The 23,524-nt window shown below is 35.7% G+C and overlaps 1 protein-coding gene across 1 annotated transcript in view; it reads right to left on the bottom strand.

Moving 5' to 3' along the window:
* Positions 1-4,052: 4,052 nt before the first annotated feature.
* Positions 4,053-23,524, bottom strand: part of LOC123533799 (serine/threonine-protein kinase Chk2-like) — a 40,174-nt gene continuing 20,702 nt past the window's right edge. Inside the window, exons 9-15 of the mRNA XM_045315677.2 lie at positions 22,409-22,508; positions 21,418-21,456; positions 20,478-20,689; positions 19,722-19,837; positions 11,410-11,495; positions 10,428-10,505; positions 4,053-9,520 (exon numbers count right to left, since the gene is read on the bottom strand). Coding sequence (XP_045171612.2) covers positions 9,419-9,520; positions 10,428-10,505; positions 11,410-11,495; positions 19,722-19,837; positions 20,478-20,689; positions 21,418-21,456; positions 22,409-22,508 — 733 coding nt within the window. The 3' untranslated portion in view covers positions 4,053-9,418. The remainder of the gene's footprint in view (positions 9,521-10,427; positions 10,506-11,409; positions 11,496-19,721; positions 19,838-20,477; positions 20,690-21,417; positions 21,457-22,408; positions 22,509-23,524) is intronic.

Genomic DNA, 23,524 nt, shown 5'->3' with positions numbered 1-23,524 from the left:
TATTGTAACTTTTTAGCTCACCTGTCACAGAGTGACAAGGTGAGCTTTTGTGATCGCGCAGTGTCTGTCGTCCGTCCATCAGTGCGTGCGTCCGTAAACTTTTGCTTGTGACCTCTCTAGAGGTCACATTTTTCGTAGGATCTTTATGAAAGTTGGTCAGAATGTTCACCTTGATGATATCTAGGTCAAGTTTGAAACTGGGTCACATGCAGTCAAAAACTAGGTCAGTAGGTCTAAAAATAGAAAAACCTTGTGACCTCTCTAGAGGCCATAATTTTCAATGGATCTTCATGAAAATTGGTCAGAATGTTCACCTTGATGATATCTAGGTCGAGTTCGAAACTGGGTCACGTGCTTTCAAAAACTAGGTCAGTAGGTCTAAAAATAGAAAAACCTTGTGACCTCTCTAGAGGCCATATATTTCACAAGATCTTCATGAAAGTTGGTCATAACGTTCTCTTTGATGATATCTAGGTCAAGTTCGAAACTGGGTCACGTGCAGTCAAAAACTAGGTCAGTAGGTCTAAAAATAGAAAAACCTTGTGACCTCTCTAGAGACTATATATTTCATGAAATCTTCATGAAAATTGGTCAGAATGTTCACCTTGATGATATCTAAGTCAAGTACGAATGTGGGTCACATGCCATCAAAAAGTAGGTCAGTAGGTCAAATAATAGAAAAACCTTGTGACCTCTCTAGAGGCCATATTTTCCATGGGATCTGTATGAAAATTGGTCTGAATGTTCATCTTGATGACATCTAGGTCAAGTTTGAAAGTGGGTCACGTGCCATCGAAAACTAGGTCAGTAGGTCTTGAAATAGAAAAACCTTGTGACCTCTCTAAAGGCCATATTTTTCAACGGATCTTCATGAAAGTTGGTCTGAATGTTCATCTTGATGATATCTAGATCAAGTTCGAAACAGGGTCATGTGCAGTCAAAAACTAGGTCAGTAGGTCTAAAAATGGAAAAATCCTGTGACCTCTCTAGAGGCCATACTTGTGAATAGATCTCTATAAAAATTGGTCAGAATGTTCATCTTGATGATATCTAGGTCAAGTTCGAAAGTTGGTCACGTGCCATCAAGAAGTAGGTCAGTAGGTCAAATAATGAAAAAACATTGTGACCTCTCTAGAGGCCATTTTTTTCATGGGATCTGTATGAAAGGTGGTCTGAATGTTTATCTTGATGATATCTAGGTCAAGTTTGAAACTGGGTCAACTGTGATCAAAAATAGGTCAGTAGGTCTTGAAATAGAAAAACCTTGTGACCTCTCTAGAGGCCATACCCTTGAATGGATCTTCATGAAAATTGGTCAGAATGTTCACCTTGATGATATCTAGGTCAAGTTTGAAACTGGGTCACATGCCGTAAAAAACTAGGTCAATAGGTCAAATAATAGAAAAACCTTGTGATCTCTCTAGAGACCATATTTTTCAATGGGTCTTCATGAAAATTGGTCAGAATTTTTATCTTGATAATACCTAGGTCAAGTTCAAAACTGGGTCACATGAGCTCAAAAACTAGGTCACTATATCAAATAATAGAAAAGACGACGTCATACTCAAAACTGGATCATGTGGGAAGAGGTGAGCGATTCAGGACCATCATGGTCCTCTTGTTTATAATTGACCTTAGGGAAAAAACATGACCACTTTTCTGTGGTACAACTTAGATGTTACTTTCAAATTTTAGGTATATTTTAAGGTATCTCTACCTGGTAAGGAGTTTTTTTTTGTGGACTTAGAAAAACAAATGACTTACAATGATTACTAAACAACCACAAAATTAAAATTCCATTTGCAAATACAGGTGCTAGAGTAAAGAAATTCGCTGTGACGGGCGTATATTGTGACATTCTGGCACTCTTGTTAACTCTGTGATCTTACTATACCGTCTCAGGAGTGTCCTTCCAACCGTTTGTGCCCACTGGGAATCTTCTTGTCAGACACTGCAGGCCATTTTAAATTAATTCACATAAACGTTTCTCGAGTGACCTGCTGCTTCAAAAGTTCTAGTTCATCAAAAACATTGCTTCATAAGCTGATTGACTATGAAAAATGTTCTTGTATTTACCTGCACCATTTGTTGATCGAGTGTGTGTCATAGTTTTGCCATAATTAGCTTATTTGTTTGTAACATTTAAGGCATTATTTGATAGTTATATATTTTGTTCAATATCTGTAGACTATATAATATTTACTTTTTATTGCATCTGTTTATTGCTTTTTGATATGATAATTTGCACAGCATTTGAAAAAGAAAAGCATACATTAACACTACATGAATTACCTTGTTAATACGTTTTTCTCCCATTAGTACATGTCCTAATCCAGTAAAAAAATACAGTAAAATACTTACTGCTTGAGGTTTCAAGGGGCTGAGCAAAATGTTTTGTTTTTAGGAGATCCAAACATTGAAAATGTAAAGGAAGTGGAAGAGAACAATTAGAATCGCTCATATGAGCATAGAAGTGCTCAAGCCACAGATCCTTGGGCAAGCAGTATTTCACTGTAGTTTTTATGCAGAAATTTCCATAAAGGGTATACTTCTTGTTAGTATTTGTATTTTACACTGAATTTAAATAAACTATGTTCAAATTAAATTGTTCTTGTTATATCTTGCCATGCATATACTTAACATTGATAATTCACTGGATTATTAAAGTGATAAGCAGTTACAAACTACCAGCAGAATATGCCATTTGGAGTGTGAGAAACTATACCTATGGACCCTGTGGAGAGTGCGAGAAACTATACCTGCCTTGCCCTGTGGAGAGTGCGAGAAACTTTACCTATGGGCCCTGTGGAGAGTGTGAGAAACTATACCTATGGGCCCTGTCGAGTGTGTGAGAAACTATACCTATGGGCCCTGTCAAGTAGACCAAGGTTTCTTACTATACCTGTGGGTCTTGTGGAGTTGGCCAAGTGTGAGCAATTGTAACATAGTACGGGCCCTGTGGTAATAAGCTCAAACTTGTAGAATTGGTGTGGTGACGTAGAATAAGTCTAAGAAACTTTAACAAATAGCGAAAGTTTTTGCGTAACTACTATAACCTGTTAATTGGTCCAGTGCAGTGGATCGAGTGTGTGCAACTATAACCCGTTTGTTTTGGGTTTATCGCCGTTTTTCAACAGTATTTCAGTCATGTAACGGTGGGCAGTTAACCAAACCAGTGTTCCTGGATTCTGTACCAGTACAACCCTGTTCTCCGCAAGTAACTGCCAACTTCCCCATATGAATCAGAGGTGGGGGACTAATGATTTCAGACACAATGTCATTTATCAAATAGTCACGGAGAACATGCGCCCCGCCCGAGGATCAAACTCGCAATCCGTAGACCGACGCTCTTACCTACTAAGCTAAGGGGGCAGGTCGCAAATATAACCTGTAAAACAACCTTTATGAAGTAGGCTGGGTTTGAGTAACTATACTGTACCATGGTCCATGGTATATTTGTGCTGTGTATGTGCATTAAAGACTGTATAATGGGTCTGTCTGAGGGTGAGCTGCTGTAGTACAAGTTCCATAGAGTAGGTTTGTTATTAGAAGTTATAATCTGTAGCTAGTCAGATGGCCTCCTAGCACCTGCTGGTCCAAAAGTCTGTGTTCATATCAGATCCCCGCCCCTGACAGCAACAACTCTGCAGTCAAATGTACTAGCTCTTAGTCCAAGTCTGTGTTCTCGATAGCCCAGCAGTAAAAAAATAGATGGCCTGCTGGTCAAGATAGATGTGCATAACATACACAACTGCACCTAACACAGTGACAGCTAATGATTTTGACTGCTGGTCAAAGTCCAAGTCAATATATTGGATCCCCAACATTGCCTATTTTTGGAACAAAATTATTAAAAAAATCTAAATTTTTGAAAATTAATCCCCCATGAAAACTAATGATTTAACTGTATATCACAGTGATGACTCCCCTCCCTTCTTCCAACAATGCTTGTAAACCATTCCATTTTTCAATGCTAGCTGAGAACTACAATACAGACTTTGATATGATTTCTGGCCTGTAACAGCCAATCTTTACACACCATGGACACAAACAGAAGCAAAACGTTTTATTGTCATGTATTTGTATTTACAGAACACTTATCAATGTATACAGATTTTCATTAAATTATCTAACCGGTATGTCATTCTTATTTATGGCTTAATGCCTAGTACACTCTGTAATAAACTGAAATTATTACAGAATACTCCCAAATGAAAACTTTTGTTAACGGACTGCTAAGTTTTTCATTTTACTAAAAAGAATTTATAGACTCTCTTTCATCACCACTCCCATATTTTTTTCGTCCCAATGATATAGTGAGTCAACTTAAGTTCATGCAAAGTTAGCACGGGAAGTATACAAATATTTTATCAAGTGATGGGGACAGATATCCCACATCTTGCCCTATGGAACTATTCTGTCTAAAACACCATGCACTTTAAGTGACATCATATGAGCCGCGCCATGAGAAAACCAACAAAGTGGGTTTGCGACCAGCGTGGATCCAGACCAGCCTGCGCCTCCGCGCAGTCTGGTCAGGATCCATGCTGTTCGCTTTTATAGCCTACTGCAATTAGAGAAATTTTCAGTGAACAGCATGGATCCTGACCAGACTGCGCAGATGCGCAGGCTGGTCTGAATCCATGCTGGTCACAAAGCCACTATGTTGGTTTTCTCATGGCATGGCTCAATTATCTAGATCACCAGAAACTTTATACATAATGCCAGTAAATAAAGTGCCATTTACAATATCTTTTAACATGAAAGGTAGATTGTTTTCTGAGCCTAGCAAACCTCACTGTCTTACATGCCTGCCTGAATAGCACTGGGTTTTGAGAGACAGCATGGAATAAGAAACCAAATGTTAGCAGCTATGTTAAACGGAAATATACAGTTATATCTACACTTGTTACCTCCTTAGACAATTGTGTACTTTCCCTGCTAGAAAGGCAACAAAACCCCATCTTACACAGGAAGTCATGTAAGGCACAGGGGTTTGGCTCATGCCTAGGTCCAGGCCCTACTTTTCTTATAGGGTAGGGCCTGGACCTAGGCATGAGCCGAACCCCTGTGATGTAAGGTTCTTAAAATCTCTACCAAATACACACGTGTGCCTTTAAGTTTTTCACAACATACTAAAACAAAACTCCTTGTACATTTTTATCTGCTACAAAAAAAAAGAAATTCTCTAATAAACTAAAACAGACAATCTGCGGTAAGTAAAAAAAAACCAACCTCATTCACTTAAGCTGAGTTTCTAATTCCCAGCTGTCTTACTCAGACAAGCAAGTAAGATTCCTATCATCTCTTCCAAATATTCTAATGAAGCCAGATTGTTTTCACATCACAAGTTATGAGCAATGTATTAATAATGCCAAAACATATGCTAGTACAAAACAAATTCTTTTCTTCAAAAAAAAACAAACTCAAATATACTTAAACTGATAAAATAAGAATAAAAAGTTGTTAATCAATGCACATGCATACCCTCCTTATTGATCATCTTATTATCACAAGACAAAAACATCCTGTGTCGAAAATGAAAAAAAACAAAACAAAACAACCATTTACTTCTGTATCATCAAAACCATATACAGACAAAATCAAATTCAAACACAAATTTTACAGGTACCATTAACTTTTCTATAGTTTTCTATTCAAAGTAGTCACAGCGTATCATCGAAGTTCAAAATCAGACAATGTGACAGATTATTTGGTAAAAATGTTAAATTCTACAAAATAATACAAATAATTCTTACATCATCAAATAACCATTTTAATATTCTCTAGTAGTTTTTCAATAACCCCTTATACATACCTGGCAATATTTCATTCTAGTAATACTTTGATGTCCACACAGGATTACTGAACCCTTACCCTGCTTTCTGAAACTGACTGGTTCATCACTCAGTCTAGACAGTCACAGTACAATACATTATTCTAAGGGGTGTTCAATGAAAAATTAATGACTGAATAGCAAACAGTGCAGACCATGATCAATGAATAAGTTGTGGTACTTGAAGAGTGACCATTTAAACACAAGCAAAATTAAGATTTTGAGTAATTCCAGGTTAAAAACTCTCCATGGCCATTGAGATGATCTGGACGGTAATCAAATGTTGCCAAGATATTACATCTTTTAACATTCTGTCTAAGTTTGGTGAATACCGTGCAAGAACTGCTCAAGTTAAAGTGTTAACTTTTAATTTTTTGCAACTTTAGTAATTCAAGGGCTATAACTCAAGAGGGACTTGGACTATCCAATTAGTTATCAAACCTGGTGGGCATCAGGTAAGAACTGCTCAAATTAGAGCACCGACTTGTGAAAGCCATCCACTGTAGTTAATCCCATACTACATCCAGTTTCACACTCGTATAAAAACTTTTTTTATAATGACTAGCGTATTACGTACTAATTCTAAACTTGTCAGAGGAAGATGTATCTCAGTATTTTGTACATAAGCACTGTAAGGGGAAAGATAAGTTATTTAGGGGTGAAAGATCTGCTTTGTGATAGACATGCTGCCACCTACTGCTCCACACATGTCAACACAATTCCTAAATTTTTAATAAATTCAATGATGCCTATGTAACGATGTCAACTCAACATTTCTTCAATCATAATTCCTGGTCAACTGAGTAATCACTGAATGATGTCATGACTCATGACCGAGATGGATGGTACAAATGTATTTTTGAATATCAGAATAGAGCCAATCTCAATACCAGCTTCTTTCACCTTGGTCACACTTCATGCAGTACAAAACAAGGAGCTGCGTTCAATAAACGCTTGATGCCCCCGGTGGCATCCTTGTCGATACAGAGCAACCTAAGTCCAAAATGAGGTCAAGGTCAAACTAAGGTCAGGTGATGTTTGAAGATGAGGAATGGTCACAGGTTACATCTGTATTAGTATCAATTAATTCTTGTAAGCGGTATTGATGCTAGACGAAACGGTCCCATTTGGTTAACCAAGAGATTGCCCATATAAAGCAACCTAAGTCCAAAATGAGGTCAAGTCAGGGTCAAACTGAGGTCAGGTGATGTCTGAAGATGGGGAATGGTCACAAGTTACATCTGCATTAGTATCAAGTCATTCTAGTAAGGGGTATTGATGCTAGACGAAACGGTCCCATTTGGTTAACCAAGAGATGGCCCATATAAAGCAACCTAAGTTCAAAATGAGGTCAAGGTCAAGGTCAAACTGAGGTCAGGTGATGTCTGAAGATGGGGAATGGTCACAGGTTACATCTGCATTAGTATCAAGTCATTCTAGTAAGGGGTATTGATGCTAGACGAAACGGTCCCATTTGGTTAACCTCGGACGGACAGGACGATCACTATATGCCTCCCGCATCAGTAGATGCCGGGGGCATAAAAATACTTCACTATCCAGCATACAAGATTAAGCTACACACTTGGGAAAAAAAACTTCAATATATACACAAGGTGCCTTAAAAGATGTAAGTCTTTCAGATTATATGTACAAAGAAGCACAGCTTCATTAACAAAATAAAAATAGATATCAAAAAGTGTAAAAATAAGTAAATACCAACTGCATTAACGGTTATCTGACATTTACACAAACCGAAAACAAAAAAAAATGTAAGACAGACTTGTAATTTTCAATCTAAGTAAGTTGCATCTTACTATTCATGATTAAAATAATACAGGAAACTAATACATCAAGCAACGTGTTAATTGGTTAAACCTTCATTTCAATAAAGCTACAAAATAGTTACAAGGTATTTCATTTCTGTCAAATGTAACCATCCTGTTGAATGGTAGGACCAGTCCTGATGCCATGCATTGTTTCAATAGGGAATCAACAGAACCAGTTAAATTGTGTATCCAGAACACGCGAAGTACATGTATCATATGACATGCATATTCTGGAAACTATGTAGTTGTTAAACACAGTAAAATATGCTGTTCTTGGATTACAGACACAACAAAGTCAAGTATAAGTCAAGCACAAGCTAAACTTTTTGACTTAATTTTACAAAATTTATGAAAATGAATATATGCCATGATCTCAAGAATCAGAAGATGCTGATGCCTTGAAGAATAAATTGTGATATTCCATCACAGTTATTTATTATTATCAAATAGTATTTGAAAAAAAAATCTTTCATGTTTGTGTCAGGTAGGCAATTGAAAATCCAGTCTGGCAAATTCTGCAAAGTGTTGATACACAGAATCTGTTATATTAAGACTTTGATACATCTGTCTAATGTGTAAGAACAAGAACTTACTGCAATTTCAACACTCTGATTTACAACCTTTTCAAATTACAAAAGTTCCTCTGATGTCATCACTAGCATATCGTCAGACTATCATCAGACTGACAAAAATCTCCACTGGACTGCTAGAATGAAAATATGGTAGACAAATGAGCCCCATCATGTGAAAACCAACATAGTGCATTTACAACAGGTATGGATCCAGACCAGCCTGCGCATCTGTGCAGTCTGGTTAGGACCCATACTGTTCACTTTCAAACCCTTCTGCAATTAGAGAAACTGTCAGCGAAAAGTATGGACCCTGACCAGACTGCGCAGATCACAAATGCACTATGTTGGTTTTCTCATGGTGCAACTCAAATGTTTGATGGGGGAAAAGATTTTCCACTTGTACGTATGTCCTCCATGTATTCTATCACAGGAACAATCCGCACACAATATACTTGTACCATACCTTTTTTAACGGACTCATTTAACTTTGATCAAATGCAAACAAAAAACCAACAAATATTGTGATAATAGAAATATTAAGCCAAAAGGGCTCTAAGTTTACAGATTCAAATCCTCGACCCGACGTCCGTGTACAGACATAAGTATCGTTTCCCTGCAAATAATGCCACCTGAAATTTTGATAAACAATTATAAAACTCAGAGAGGGTACAACCTCTGTGCAGTGTAAACAATACTATGAATATTTACATCATAAAGACTTCTAATCCATTTGTTAGTTTATTAATGTGCAGATACAATAAAACATCTACAGTGATAGAAAAAATGGCCCCAAACAAATCTGAAATTGTGTGACATTTTTGAGTGAAAACAGCCATCACAGCTCTGCATAGCCTCACTCCCAAAATAATCTCCCAAACACAGAATATAAAACTCTGGGACTTTCCCTTCAACATAACCACCAACTAGTTTACCACACAACACATGTAATGTAGTGTTCCCTACAAGATAGTGAATGATTGGCACAACATGTCCTCCTCGATGTAATTCCAGAATACACCACCAAACAACAGTAATACATGTATCTAACAGTACTAAGTTAAAAGCCAGCATGGCAGAACACTACAATGAAATGCAGTTTACGCAACAATTAAAATCAGCTCCAGATGTAGGTGTGTAGTCACTGGTGATACTGCCTGGTTCTCCGACTCTACCTTCCTGCCTGCCTATACTGATGGGGTTTTGGGCGGGGACACTGTATCCTGTGAAGTTTTCCGTTTGGGTGAGGGACCTTCTCCTGCACCTACTTCTATGGACCTTTTCTTGGGCTGTTCATAAATTTTTTTACATAGCTCAGTATCATTTCTCAACTCCATTGTAAATACAAATGAATGCAAACTTTTACTTTAATTTGTTTCAAAATGACTTGCTTTAAAAACTTCTTAAAAATTATCTTTCACTTTTCAGGTTATATTGATTCATACTCAAGCAAATTCTCTTGAAATTAATTACTAAGTCAAAAAGTACATTTCCTTCAATGAATCTTTATACAACCAATGTTAAGTTAGTTCCAAAAAAGTAAGGGCCAATAAACTTAAACATCTTTGTAACATTGATAGGGCCTATTATCACATGGAACAATGCATTGTGATGCAACATCAAAATCATATGCTTCTGCAAATGTAAATTATTCTAGAAATTTACTGGTACTACTCTAAAATGGGTAATCTAAGATGAAACAAGGAACTGCGTTCAGTAACGCTTGATGCCCCCGGTGGCATCCTTGTCGATAGATTTTGCACCTTATCGTTCAGGTAACTATAAGTCCAAAATGAGGTCAAGGTCAAACTGAGGTCAGGTGATATCTGAAGATGAGGAATGGTCACAGGTTACATCTGCATTAGTATCAAGTCATTCTAGTAAGGGGTATTGATGCTTGACAAAACGGTCCCATTTGGTTAACCTCGTACGGACGGACGGACAGGACAATCACTATATACCTCCCGCATCAGTGGATGCCAGGGGCATAAAAAGAAAATCTCAAATACAAAAGAGGAAAATCAATTCAGCAATGTTTACTGGAGAATGAAATATATTAGCTGACCTGCGCACACAGGCATTTCAAACATTGTAAACACCCCTGATGTATTTCACACTCAAGCAAAATCTACAGCACTGCATGTCACTCTTTTTAAATAAATCTGATTGGATAGAAAAAGTGTGTAAAGAACATACAACAGAAACTGGTGGTCCCATACTACTTCCTGTGTCGGGATACATCAATGCCTGGGCTTTCTCCTTCATTTCTTCGTCCTGAAACATCAATACACCTTTATATATCATACACTGTACAAACAGTTAGTCAAAAATAGCACATTTTCCTGGAGCATTGGTAGAAAAATCTAAGTTTTATGACTATTTCCAAGAAGTTAAATTAAGCCAATCCAGATTTTTATTTGGTGAGAACTTATAAACTGCATTTGTTTCATTTCAACCCTGAATTTAACCACTTCTAAGGTAATATTTGACAGTGGTATTAACTTGATACATGATCATAAAATAATAAGTCTAGCTTTTATCATATCCAATACAATAACAACATTCAAAATGATATGATGTTACATAATATACCTATATAATTACCTAAATAAATGTTACTTTAAGCCAAGGTTGTGTGAGAGCATCAGCCAGGGTTACACATATATAAATGTTACCTTAAGCCAAGGTTGTGTGAGAGCATCAGCCAGGGTTACACATATATAAATGTTACCTTAAGCCAAGGGTGGGTGAGAGCATCAGCCAGGGTTACACGTATATAAACGTTACCTTAACCAAGGGTGGGTGAGAGCATCAGCCAGGGTTACACGTATATAAATGTTACCTTAAACCAAGGGTGTGTGAGAGCATCAGCCAGGGTTACACATATATAAATGTTACCTTAAACCAAGGGTGTGTGAGAGCATCAACCAGGGTTACACATACATAAATGTTACCTTAAACCAAGGGTGGGTGAGAGCATCAGCCAGGGTTACACATATATAAATGTTACCTTAAACCAAAGGTGGTTGAGAGCAACAGCCAGAGTTACACATATATAAATGTTACCTTAAACCAAGGGTGGGTGAGAGCATCAGCCAGGGTTACACAAACATAAATGTTACCTTAAACCAAGGGTGGTTGAGAGCAACAGCCAGAGTTACACATATATAAATGTTACCTTAAACCAAGGGTGGGTGAGAGCATCAGCCAGGGTTATCCTCTTCTTAGCATCAACAGTCATTAACTTCTTTATCAAATCTATTGCTGTAAGGAGTAAAGAATGTAATGGTGAATAATTATGCCAAATAATTTGAATAAACATCCATGCAAAAAGAAGTTACAGACTGATCAAATAAAAAAAACCCAAAAAACCTTTTATCTCAAAGTGTTAACATGCAAGAAACAGACCCATAATTTGAAGGTCAAGGTAAAATGTGCGTGATGGACACCAAACCATCAACTGATATTGACAGCTCCCCTGACTCTTTCGTTAAGGTAAGCTTATATTATAGAATGCAAATAAATTATTTCATAATCATGAATTTATGCATTTTTAGCTCACCTGTCACATAGTGACAAGGTGAGCTTTTGTGATCATGCAGCGTCCGTCATCCGTCCGTCCGTGCATGCGTAAACTTTTGCTTGTGACCACTCTAGAGGTCACATTTTTTGTGGGATCTTTATGAAAGTTGGTCTGAATGTTCATCTTGATGATATCTAGGTCAAGTTCGAAAGTGGGTCACGTGCCTTCAAAAACTAGGTCAGTAGGTCTAAAAACAGAAAAACCTTGTGACCTTTCTAGAGGCCATATATTTCATAAGATCTTCATGAAAATTGGTCAGAATGTTCACCTTGATGATATCTAGGTCAAGTTCGAAACTGGGTCACGTGCCGTCAAAAACTAGGTCAGTAGGTCAAATAATAGAAAAACCTTGTGACCTCTCTGAAGGCCATATTTTTCATGGGATCTGTATGAAAGTTGGTCTGAATATTCATCTTGATGATATCTAGGTCAAGATCGAAACTGGGTCACGTGCGGTCAAAAACTAGGTCGGTAGGTCTAACAAGAGGACCATGATGGTCCTGAATCGCTCACCTCTTCCCACATGACCCAGTTTTGAGTATGACGTCATTTTTTCTATTATTTGACATAGTGACCTAGCTTTTGAGCTCATGTGACCCAGTTTTGAACTTGACCTAGATATTATCAAGATAAAAATTCTGACCAATTTTCATGAAGATCCATTGAAAAATATGGTCTCTAGAGAGGACACAAGGTTTTTCTATTATTTGACCTATTGACCTAGTTTTCGAAGGTACGTGACCCTGTTTTGAACTTTACCTAGATATCATCAAGGTGAACATTCTCACTAATTTTCATGAAGATCTCATGAAAAATATGGCCTCTATAGAGGTCACAAGGTTTTTCTATTTTTATACCTACTGGCCTAGTTTTTGACCGCACGTGACCCAGTTTCAAAACTGACCTAGATATCATCAAGGTGAAAATTCAGACCAACTTTCATACAGATCCCATGAAAAGTATGGCCTCTAGAGAGGTCACAAGGTTTTTTTATTATTTGACCTACTGACCTAGTTTTTTAAGGCACGTGACCCAGTTTCAAATTTGACCTAGATATCATCATGGTGAACATTCTGACCAATTTTTATGGAGATCCATTCACAAGTATGGCCTCTAGAGAGGTCACAAGGTTTTTCTATTTTTAGACCTACTGACCTAGTTTTTCACCGCACATGACCCTGTTTCGAACTTGACCTAGATATCATCAAGATGAACATTCAGACCAATTTTCATACAGATCCCATGAAAAATATGGCCTTTAGAGAGGTCACAAGGTTTTTCTATTATTTGACCTACTGACCTAGTTTTTGAAGGCACGTGACCCACTTTCGAACTTGACCTAGATATCATCAAGATGAATATTCAGACCAACTTTCATACAGATCCCATAAAAAATATGGCCTCTAGAGAGGTCACAAGGTTTTTCTATTATTTGACCTACTGACCTAGTTTTTGACGGCACGTGACCCACTTTCGAACTTGACCTAGATATCATCAAGGTGAACATTCTGACCAATTTTCATGAAGGTCTCATGAAATATATGGCCTCTAGAGAGGTCACAAGGTTTTTCTATTTTTAGACCTACTGACCTAGTTTTTGACTGCACGTGACCCAGTTTCGAACTTGACCTAGATATCATCAAGACGAACATTCAGACCAATTTTCATACAGATCCCATGAAAAATATGGCCTTTAGAGAGGTCACAAGGTTTTTCTATTATTTGACCTACTGACCTAGTTTTTGACGGCACGTGACCCAGTTTCGAACTTCACCTAGATATCATCAAGGTGAACAATCTGACCAATTTTCATGAAGATCTTGTGAAATATATGGCCTCTAGAGAGGTCACAAGGTTTTTCTATTTTTAGACCTACTGACCTAGTTTTTGATGGCACGTGACCCAGTTTCGAACTTGACCTAGATACCATCAAGATGAACATTCTGACCAACTTTCATAAAGATCCCATGAAAAATGTGACCTCTAGAGTGGTCACAAGCAAAAGTTTACGGACGCACGCACGGACGCACTGACGCACGGACGGACGACGGACACCGCGCGATCACAAAAGCTCACCTTGTCACTTTGTGACAGGTGAGCTAAAAATAGAAAAACCTTGTGACCTCCCTAGAGGCCATATATTTTATAAGATCTTCATGAAAATAGGTCAGAATTTTCACCTTGATGATATCTAGGTCAAGTTCAAAAGTGGGTCATGTGCTGTCAAAAACTAGGTCAGTAGGTCAAATAAAAGAAAAACCTTGTGACCTGTCTAGAGGCCATACTTTTCATGGGATCTGTATGAAAGTTGGTCTGAATGTTCATCTTGATGATATCTAAGTCAAATTCGAAAGTGGGTCACGTGCCTTCAAAAACTAGGTCAGTACGTCAAATAATAGAAAAACCTTGTGACCTCTCCAAAGGCCATATTTTTCATGGGATCTGTATGAAAGATGGTCTGAATGTTCATCTTGATGATATCTAGGACAAGTTCGAAACAGGGTCATGTGCTTTCAAAAACTAGGTCAGTAGGTCTAAAAATAGAAAAACCTTGTGACCTTTCTAGAGGCCATATATTTCATAAGATCTTCATGAAAATTGGTCAGAATGTTCATCTTGATGATACCTAGGTCAAGTTCGAAACTGGGTCACGTGCCGTCAAAAACTAGGTCAGTAGGTCAAATAATAGAAAAACCTTGTGACCTCTCTAAAGGCCATATTTTTCATGGGATCTGTATGAAAGTTGGTCTGAATGTTTATCTTGATGATATATAGGTCAAGTTTGAAACTGGGTCAACTGCGCTCAAAAACTAGGTCAGTAGGTCTTGAAAAAGAAAAACCTTGTGACCTCTCTAGAGGCCATACACTTGAATGGATCTTCATGAAAATTGGTCAGAATGTTCACCTTGATGATATCTAGGTCAACTTTGAAAATGGGTCAAGTACCCTAAAAAACTAGGTCAGTAGGTCAAATAATTAAAAAAAAACCTTGTGACCTCTCTAGAGGCCATACTTTTCATGGGATCTGTATGAAAGTTGGTCTGAATGTTCATCTTGATAATATCTAGGTCAAGTTTGAAACTGGGTCAACTGCGGTCAAAAACTAGGTCAGTAGGTCTAAAATTATGAAAATCTTTTGACCTCTTTAGAGGCCATATTTTTCAATGGATCTTCATGAAAACTGATCTGAAAGTTCACCTTGATGATATCTAGGTCAGTTTCGAAACTGGGTCACGTGCAGTTAAAAACCAGGCCAGTAGGTATAAAAAGAGAAAAACCTTGTGACCTCTCTAGAGGCCATATTTTTCATGAGATCTTCATGAAAATTAGTGAGAATGTTCATCTTGATGATATCTAGGTAAAGTTTAAAAACAGGGTCACATAACCTGCGTAAACAAAAAAAAAAAAAAAAAAAAAAAAAAAAAAAAAAAAAAAAAAAAAAAAAAAAAAAAAAAAAAAAAAAAAAAAAAAAAAAAAAAAAAAAAAAAAAAAAAAAAAAAAAAAAAAAAAAAAAAAAAAAAAAAAAAAAAAAAAAAAAAAAAAAAAAAAAAAAAAAAAAAAAAAAAAAAAAAAAAAAAAAAAAAAAAAAAAAAAAAAAAAAAAAAAAAAAAAAAAAAAAAAAAAAAAAAAAAAAAAAAAAAAAAAAAAAAAAAAAAAAAAAAAAAAAAAAAAAAAAAAAAAAAAAAAAAAAAAAAAAAAAAAAAAAAAAAAAAAAAAAAAAAAAAAAAAAAAAAAAAAAAAAAAAAAAAAAAAAAAAAAAAAAAAAAAAAAAAAAAAAAAAAAAAAAAAAAAAAAAAAAAAAAAAAAAAAAAAAAAAAAAAAAAAAAAAAAAAAAAAAAAAAAAAAAAAAAAAAAAAAAAAAAAAAAAAAAAAAAAAAAAAAAAAAAAAAAAAAAAAAAAAAAAAAAAAAAAAAAAAAAAAAAAAAAAAAAAAAAAAAAAAAAAAAAAAAAAAAAAAAAAAAATTTTTTTTTTTTTTTTTTTTTTTTTTTTTTTTTTTTTTTTTTTTTTTTTTTTTTTTTTTTTTTTTTTTTTTTTTTTTTTTTTTTTTTTTTTTTTTTTTTTTTTTTTTTTTTTTTTTTTTTTTTTTTTTTTTTTTTTTTTTTTTTTTTTTTTTTTTTTTTTTTTTTTTTTTTTTTTTTTTTTTTTTTTTTTTTTTTTTTTTTTTTTTTTTTTTTTTTTTTTTTTTTTTTTTTTTTTTTTTTTTTTTTTTTTTTTTTTTTTTTTTTTTTTTTTTTTTTTTTTTTTTTTTTTTTTTTTTTTTTTTTTTTTTTTTTTTTTTTTTTTTTTTTTTTTTTTTTTTTTTTTTTTTTTTTTTTTTTTTTTTTTTTTTTTTTTTTTTTTTTTTTTTTTTTTTTTTTTTTTTTTTTTTTTTTTTTTTTTTTTTTTTTTTTTTTTTTTTTTTTTTTTTTTTTTTTTTTTTTTTTTTTTTTTTTTTTTTTTTTTTTTTTTTTTTTTTTTTTTTTTTTTTTTTTTTTTTTTTTTTTTTTTTTTTTTTTTTTTTTTTTTTTTTTTTTTTTTTTTTTTTTTTTTTTTTTTTTTTTTTTTTTTTTTTTTTTTTTTTTTTTTTTTTTTTTTTTTCTAAAAATAGAAAAACCTTGTGACCTTTTAGAGGCCATATATTTCATAAGATCTTCATGAAAATTGGTCAGAATGTTCATCTTGATGATACCTAGGTCAAGTTCGAAACTGGGTCACGTGCCGTCAAAAACTAGGTCAGTAGGTCAAATAATAGAAAAACCTTGTGACCTCTCTAAAGGCCATATTTTTCATGGGATCTGTATGAAAGTTGGTCTGAATGTTTATCTTGATGATATATAGGTCAAGTTTGAAACTGGGTCAACTGCGCTCAAAAACTAGGTCAGTAGGTCTTGAAAAAGAAAAACCTTGTGACCTCTCTAGAGGCCATACACTTGAATGGATCTTCATGAAAATTGGTCAGAATGTTCACCTTGATGATATCTAGGTCAACTTTGAAAATGGGTCAAGTACCCTAAAAAACTAGGTCAGTAGGTCAAATAATTAAAAAAAAAACCTTGTGACCTCTCTAGAGGCCATACTTTTCATGGGATCTGTATGAAAGTTGGTCTGAATGTTCATCTTGATAATATCTAGGTCAAGTTTGAAACTGGGTCAACTGCGGTCAAAAACTAGGTCAGTAGGTCTAAAATTATGAAAATCTTTTGACCTCTTTAGAGGCCATATTTTTCAATGGATCTTCATGAAAACTGATCTGAAAGTTCACCTTGATGATATCTAGGTCAGTTTCGAAACTGGGTCACGTGCAGTTAAAAACCAGGCCAGTAGGTATAAAAAGAGAAAAACCTTGTGACCTCTCTAGAGGCCATATTTTTCATGAGATCTTCATGAAAATTAGTGAGAATGTTCATCTTGATGATATCTAGGTAAAGTTTAAAACAGGGTCACATAACCTGCGTAAACTAGGTCAATAGGTCAAATAATAGAAAAACCTTGTGACCTCTCTAGAGACCATATTTTTCAATGGATCTTCATAAAAATTGGTCAGAATTTTTTATCTTGTTAATATCTAGGTCAAGTTAAAAACTGGGTCACATGAGCTCAAAAACTAGGTCACTATGTCAGATAATAGAACAAGAGGACCATGATGGTCCTGAATCGCTCACCTCTTCCCACATGACCCAGTTTTGAGTATGACTTCTTTTTTTCTATTATTTGACATAGTGACCTAGTTTTTGAGCTCATGTGACCCAGTTTTGAACTTGACCTAGATATTATCAAGATAAAAATTCTGACCAATTTTCATGAAGCATGAAGATCCATTGAAAAATATGGTCTCTAGAGAGGTCACAAGGTTTTTCTATTATTTGACCTATTGATCTAGTTTTCGAAGGTACGTGACCCTGTTTTGAACTTTACATAGATATCATCAAGGTGAACATTCTCACTAATTTTCATGAAGATCTCATGAAAAATATGGCCTCTAGAGAGGTCACAAGGTTTTTCTATTTTTATACCTACTGGCCTAGTTTTTGACCGCACGTGACCCAGTTTCGAAACTGACCTAGATATCATCAAGGTGAATATTCAGATCAATTTTCATGAAGATCCATTGAAAAATATGGCCTCTAGAGAGGTCAAAAGATTTAAATAATTTTAGACCTACTGACCTAGTTTTTGATAGCAATTGACCCAGTTTCAAACTTGACCTAGATATCATCAAGATGAACATTCAGACCAACTTTCATACAGATCCCATGAAAAGTATGGCCTCTAGAGAGGTCACAAGGTTTTTTTTATTATTTGACCTACTGACCTAGTTTTTTAAGGCACATGACCCAGTTTCAAACTTGACTTAGATATCATCAAGGTGAACATTCTGACCAATTTTTATGGAGATCCATTCACAAGTATGGCCTCTAGAGAGGTCACAAGGTTTTTTCTATTTTTAGACCTACTGACCTAGTTTTTGACCGCACATGACCCTGTTTCGAACTTGACCTAGATATCATAAAGATGAACATTCAGACCAATTTTCATACAGATCCCATGAAAAATATGGCCTTTAGAGAGGTCACAAGGTTTTTCTATTATTTGACCTACTGACCTAGTTTTTGATGGCACGTGACCCACTTTCGAACTTTACCTAGATATCATCAAGATGAACATTCTGACCAACTTTCATACAGATCCCATGAAAAATATGGCCTCTAGAGAGGTCACAAGGTTTTTCTATTATTTGACCTACTGACCTAGTTTTTGATGGCACGTGACCCACTTTCGAACTTGACCTAGATATCATCAAGATGAACATTCTGACCAATTTTCATGAAGATCTCGTGAAATATATGGCCTCTAGAGAGGTCACAAGGTTTTTCTATTTTTAGCCCTACTGACCTAGTTTTTGACCGCACGTGACCCCGTTTCGAACTTGACCTAGATATCATCAAGATGAACATTCAGATCAACTTTCATACAGATCCCATGAAAAATATGGCCTTTAGAGAGGTCACAAGGTTTTTCTATTATTTGACCTACTGACCTAGTTTTTGACCGCACGTGACCCAGTTTCGAACTTGACCTAGATATCATCAGGTGAACATTCTGACCAATTTTCATGAAGATCTTGTGAAATATATGGCCTCTAGAGAGGTCACAAGGTTTTTCTATTTTTAGACCTACTGACCTAGTTTTTGATGGAACGTGACCAGTTTCGACTTGACCTAGATATCGTCAAGGTGAACATTCTGACCAATTTTCATGAAGATCTTGTGAAATATATGGCCTCTAGAGAGGTCACAAGGTTTTTCTATTTTTAGACCTACTGACCTAGTTTTTGATGGCACGTGACCCAGTTTCGAACTTGACCTAGATATCATCAAGATGAACATTCTGACCAACTTTCATAAAGATCCCATGAAAAATGTGACCTCTAGAGTGGTCACAAGCAAAAGTTTACGGACGGACGCACGGACGGACGCACGGACGGACGCACGGACACCGCACGATCACAAAAGCTCACCTTGTCACTTTGTGACAGGTGAGCTAAAAAACGACGTTATACTCAAAACTGGGTCATGTGGGAAGAGGTGAGCGATTCAGGACCATCATGGTTCTCTTGTTTTGGTTTTAGCTCTAGACAACCAAGTGGGACCATGTTAACAAATTCGAGAAAGATCCAGGCAAGGAAGATTCTGACCAAGTTTGATAACAATCCATCAAGTAGTTCACTGGAGAACGTAATTTAAGGTAAGAAGTGGATGAGGGACAATAAACCCCAAAACCTCAGTCTATACTAACACCTCGCTATAGATTAATTTTTCATGTATTTTCTTTCTTATAAAATATTGCTGGCAATTGTACTGATTTTTATACTTTGCTTATTCATTTCTTGACATGTTCTTCGAAGGGGGACATAAAGAAAACCAACCATCTTCAGATATTCCCTTCCAGTATTGTTTAGGAAATGTATAGTGACCACCCATTATCTGTTTAGGTAAGTCCATGTCCTTTCGTTCATCTGAGAATGGTGGATAACCTGCCAAACTGTAAAATACAACTGTAAATTGTTAACACAATTATCAATGGAGATTAATGTATCAGGTTTCAATTTAGTTTAAATTATCATCATCAAGATATTTAACTAGAAGAACTGGTGACATGCATAATTATAGTTTGTATAATAAAATAGTAATAGCAGGTGTCAGATAAAATCATCACTGCTTGGAAAAAATACAATTTTAAGCATGTTTAAGCATTACATTCATATATATACCGGGGTATATAGATTTGTTGGTCTTTACATCATACACAATTATGGGTCATATGGGACCTTTCCAGCTTTTGATGATGAAGATGTCAGATGCCCCTTCATGCATTATTTCAGGCATAGGCGGGCACCTGGGTAGAGCCATCGACCTTTCATTAGCCAGCTAAATGGTTTCCCCACATGAAAATAAAAACTTCCATCCCAAACAAGCTTTAATCCAAAGCAAACCCACAGTTGCAGTGAGAGGTAATTGATTCGAAGTCAGCAACCTTAACCTATCGGCCATGGAGGCCTCTCCTGAACCTGGATAAAGTGCACTTGGAAAGTCCCAATGCATCATTTGAAATAGACAGTTACATGAAATGTTCATGAACTTTTCAGTGGGGTAAAAACTATTATGAAGTAGTACGGATATACCAGATGAACAATATAACACCAAGACTCCACGCATCAATTGCCTTTGTGTAGGTACCAGTTCCAGCCGTTATCAAGATTTCCGGTGCGAGGTAAGTCGGTGTACCACAAAACGTTTTCATCATGGACCCAGCATCAACAAACTTTGACAGACCAAAATCTGTTATCTTTATTAAAGTCTCTTTATCATCAGTAGACAATAATATATTTTCAGGCTGAAAGAAACAGAAATAACAGATACTGATTTCAGTAAAGTCCAATACAAACCTTTTATTTCGATTAACCCTTACCATGCTGGACACGACTGATTCTGCCTTTGGGACCAGTGTAGACCAAGATCAGCCTACAAATCTGCGCCGTCTGATCATGGTCTGCACTGTTCGCTATTCAGTCAGTAACTTTTCAGTAAACACCTCGGTTTAACATAGTTTTTCAATAGTATTTCAGTCATGCAATGGCGAGCAGTTAACCTAAACACTGTTCCTTGATTCTATACAAGTACAAAACTGTTTTCCGCAAGTAACTGCCAACCTCCCCACATGAAACAGAGGTGAAGGCCAAATGATTTCAGATACAGTGTCTATTATCAAGTCGAACATACGCCTCCTCATGGACTGAACTCACGGACCCGCAATAAGTAGATCTTTGCTCTCCCTACTGAGTTAAGCGGGCAGGCTCTTTCGTTTTAGAGAGTTTTCTTTGGAGCATATGATTTTTATGGTTTTAAAACTACATCACCATATAAAGCTGCATGGAATGAAAATAAGAACTACACTGAATTATTCAAATAAATGGTAGTAGTTAACAATGAAAATCTTTTTTTAATTATAAATGATTAAATTGCAAATAAACAGATTCTTTCTAGAAAATGTATAATTATGAGACAAAACAATGTCATTGTTTTGAGGTTACCTTTTCACTCACATTTAATATAAAAACTTACTTTTAAGTCCCTGTGTGTAATACCCTGATCGTGTAAATACTGAAATAAAACATAAACTTTTCAATGTATAATCATTGTATACCTAACCTTAACTGTCATCAAAGTTCAATGAAAATGTTAGATTTACCATTTATTCAAATCTCAATTTTCCTATAGATATCTTTTCCAAAATAACTAATCCTTTAAAAAAGACCTTCAATACTCTTTAAAACAAAACGTGCAGTGTAAGTAAGTTATACGTAGTCAATAAGTGTGCAACGTTTCAATCCATTCCCACAAGTGGTTACTGAGATACCAGCTTACATACAAACTCTTGACCAAGTCGGGATGCCGACGCAGACGCCGACCCAGACAAACGTTGAGTCCAATGGTTCCACCTATTCTTCGAACAGAGCTAAAAATAATCTTCAGCAAAAATTGCTAAAAACCAAACCTGAATTTTTTTTAAAGTTCAAGTCTAAAATACAGATTTTCAATTTTTTAACTTAAAATGTTTCTCCGACTGTGAACTGATTTGAAAGGGGCCTACTCTTTGCACATAGACAGTAAGTTACGAAAACTAAATAAGTAGGTGCATATACACTGGTCTTCCAATCCTGAGGTCGGGGGTTCGATCCCCGGCAGCTACTCGGGAATTTTCAGAAATGCTTTTCAGTGTTTCCCACCCAACTAGAGGTGTACTGGTCAGGAACCCAGGCAATCCTTGCGTGTATCAGTGCTATACACTTGGCACGTTAAAGAACCAGGCTGTCTATTCGCAACGAGCTAGGCTAAGTTAGCCGGACAAGCCTGTATCTGATTTCTGATCTCTGTCGTGGGGGCTTTGTCTCACTCTGTCCCTCTGGTCAGATTGCTCTGTGTCTGTACTAGCAGAGGATGAATTATGCGCCCTTTGTGGCTGCATTTGAACTATGTAAAGCGCCTTTGAACGTGAAATTGATCATGAAAAGGGCGCTATATAAATCTGGTATAATAATAATAATATACTTACTTTACAAGCTAGAACCATCTGGTAGAAAAGTAATTTAGCCGTAGGTTCATCATATTGGCTTAAACTGACTACCTTATCGAATAATTCACCACCCTCTACACTGTAAAATACAAAATAAAGAGAATATTACAGTACAGTATTGCTTTTAACAGCAAATCAATTTGATAATGAAGAAAAAATACCTGATATTTTGTAGAGATAGTACTTGATTTTTTCACAATATAGGTATGAAGTTAAAAAGCTTTGAAATGCATGCATATGTCCATATTTTTCTCAAAAGATGAATATATTTATAACACGTTAACCAAAAGTGAACAGTTACAAGCATTTAGTATTTTCATATAAAAGAGAATCAAGAAAATGTAACTATTCTTGGACATGTAGCACAGAGACATCAAACAGATACATGTATAATATATTGGATATTTTCAAATTGGGTATATTTTATTTTACATTCAACAGTGATCTGGATGGGATGGTCCACTACACTGTTCACTGAAAACACTGAACCTCTGGAACAGTCTGGTACTCTTCAAATACAGTCGAAACTTGGTATCTTGAATCTATAGGGATGTAGAGTTATAAATTCATCTTAAGATGAGCCGCACCATGAGAAAACCAACATAGTGGCTTTGCGACCAGCATGGATCCAGACCAGCCTGCGCATCCGCGCAGTCTGGTCAGGATCCATGCTGTTCGCTAATGGTTTCTGTAATTCCAATAGGCTCTAAAAGCGAACAGCATGGATCCTGACCAGACTGCGCGGATGCTGGTATGTTGGTTTTCTCATGGCACGGCTCAGATGATATTTTGTGCATAAGTTTTCAGGACGGGACTTGAAAATGTCTTCAAGATAGCAAGGATTTTGAGAATAGCAATTTCAAGTTATCAAGTTTGAACTGTACTGTATATGGTGTAACAGAGTGCAAATATTTAAGCTCTGACCAGGACTCAAATCCAGGACCTCTCACACTTCAGGCAGACACTCTAGCACTTCGCTATAGCAGCAGAGTCTATAGCAAAACTGTAAGTGCATCCTTATTCTCTGCCCAACAACATTATGTGGGCTGGAACAATTCTGTGGCGGAGTAGTCGCTGTTTTACTTCGTTAGCTAA

Source organism: Mercenaria mercenaria, chromosome 12 (genome assembly GCF_021730395.1).
Source record: "Mercenaria mercenaria strain notata chromosome 12, MADL_Memer_1, whole genome shotgun sequence".
Taxonomy (NCBI): Eukaryota; Metazoa; Mollusca; class Bivalvia; order Venerida; family Veneridae; genus Mercenaria; species Mercenaria mercenaria.
The sequence above is the reverse complement of the archived record's forward strand: the minus strand, read 5'-3'. Positions and strand labels throughout refer to the sequence as shown.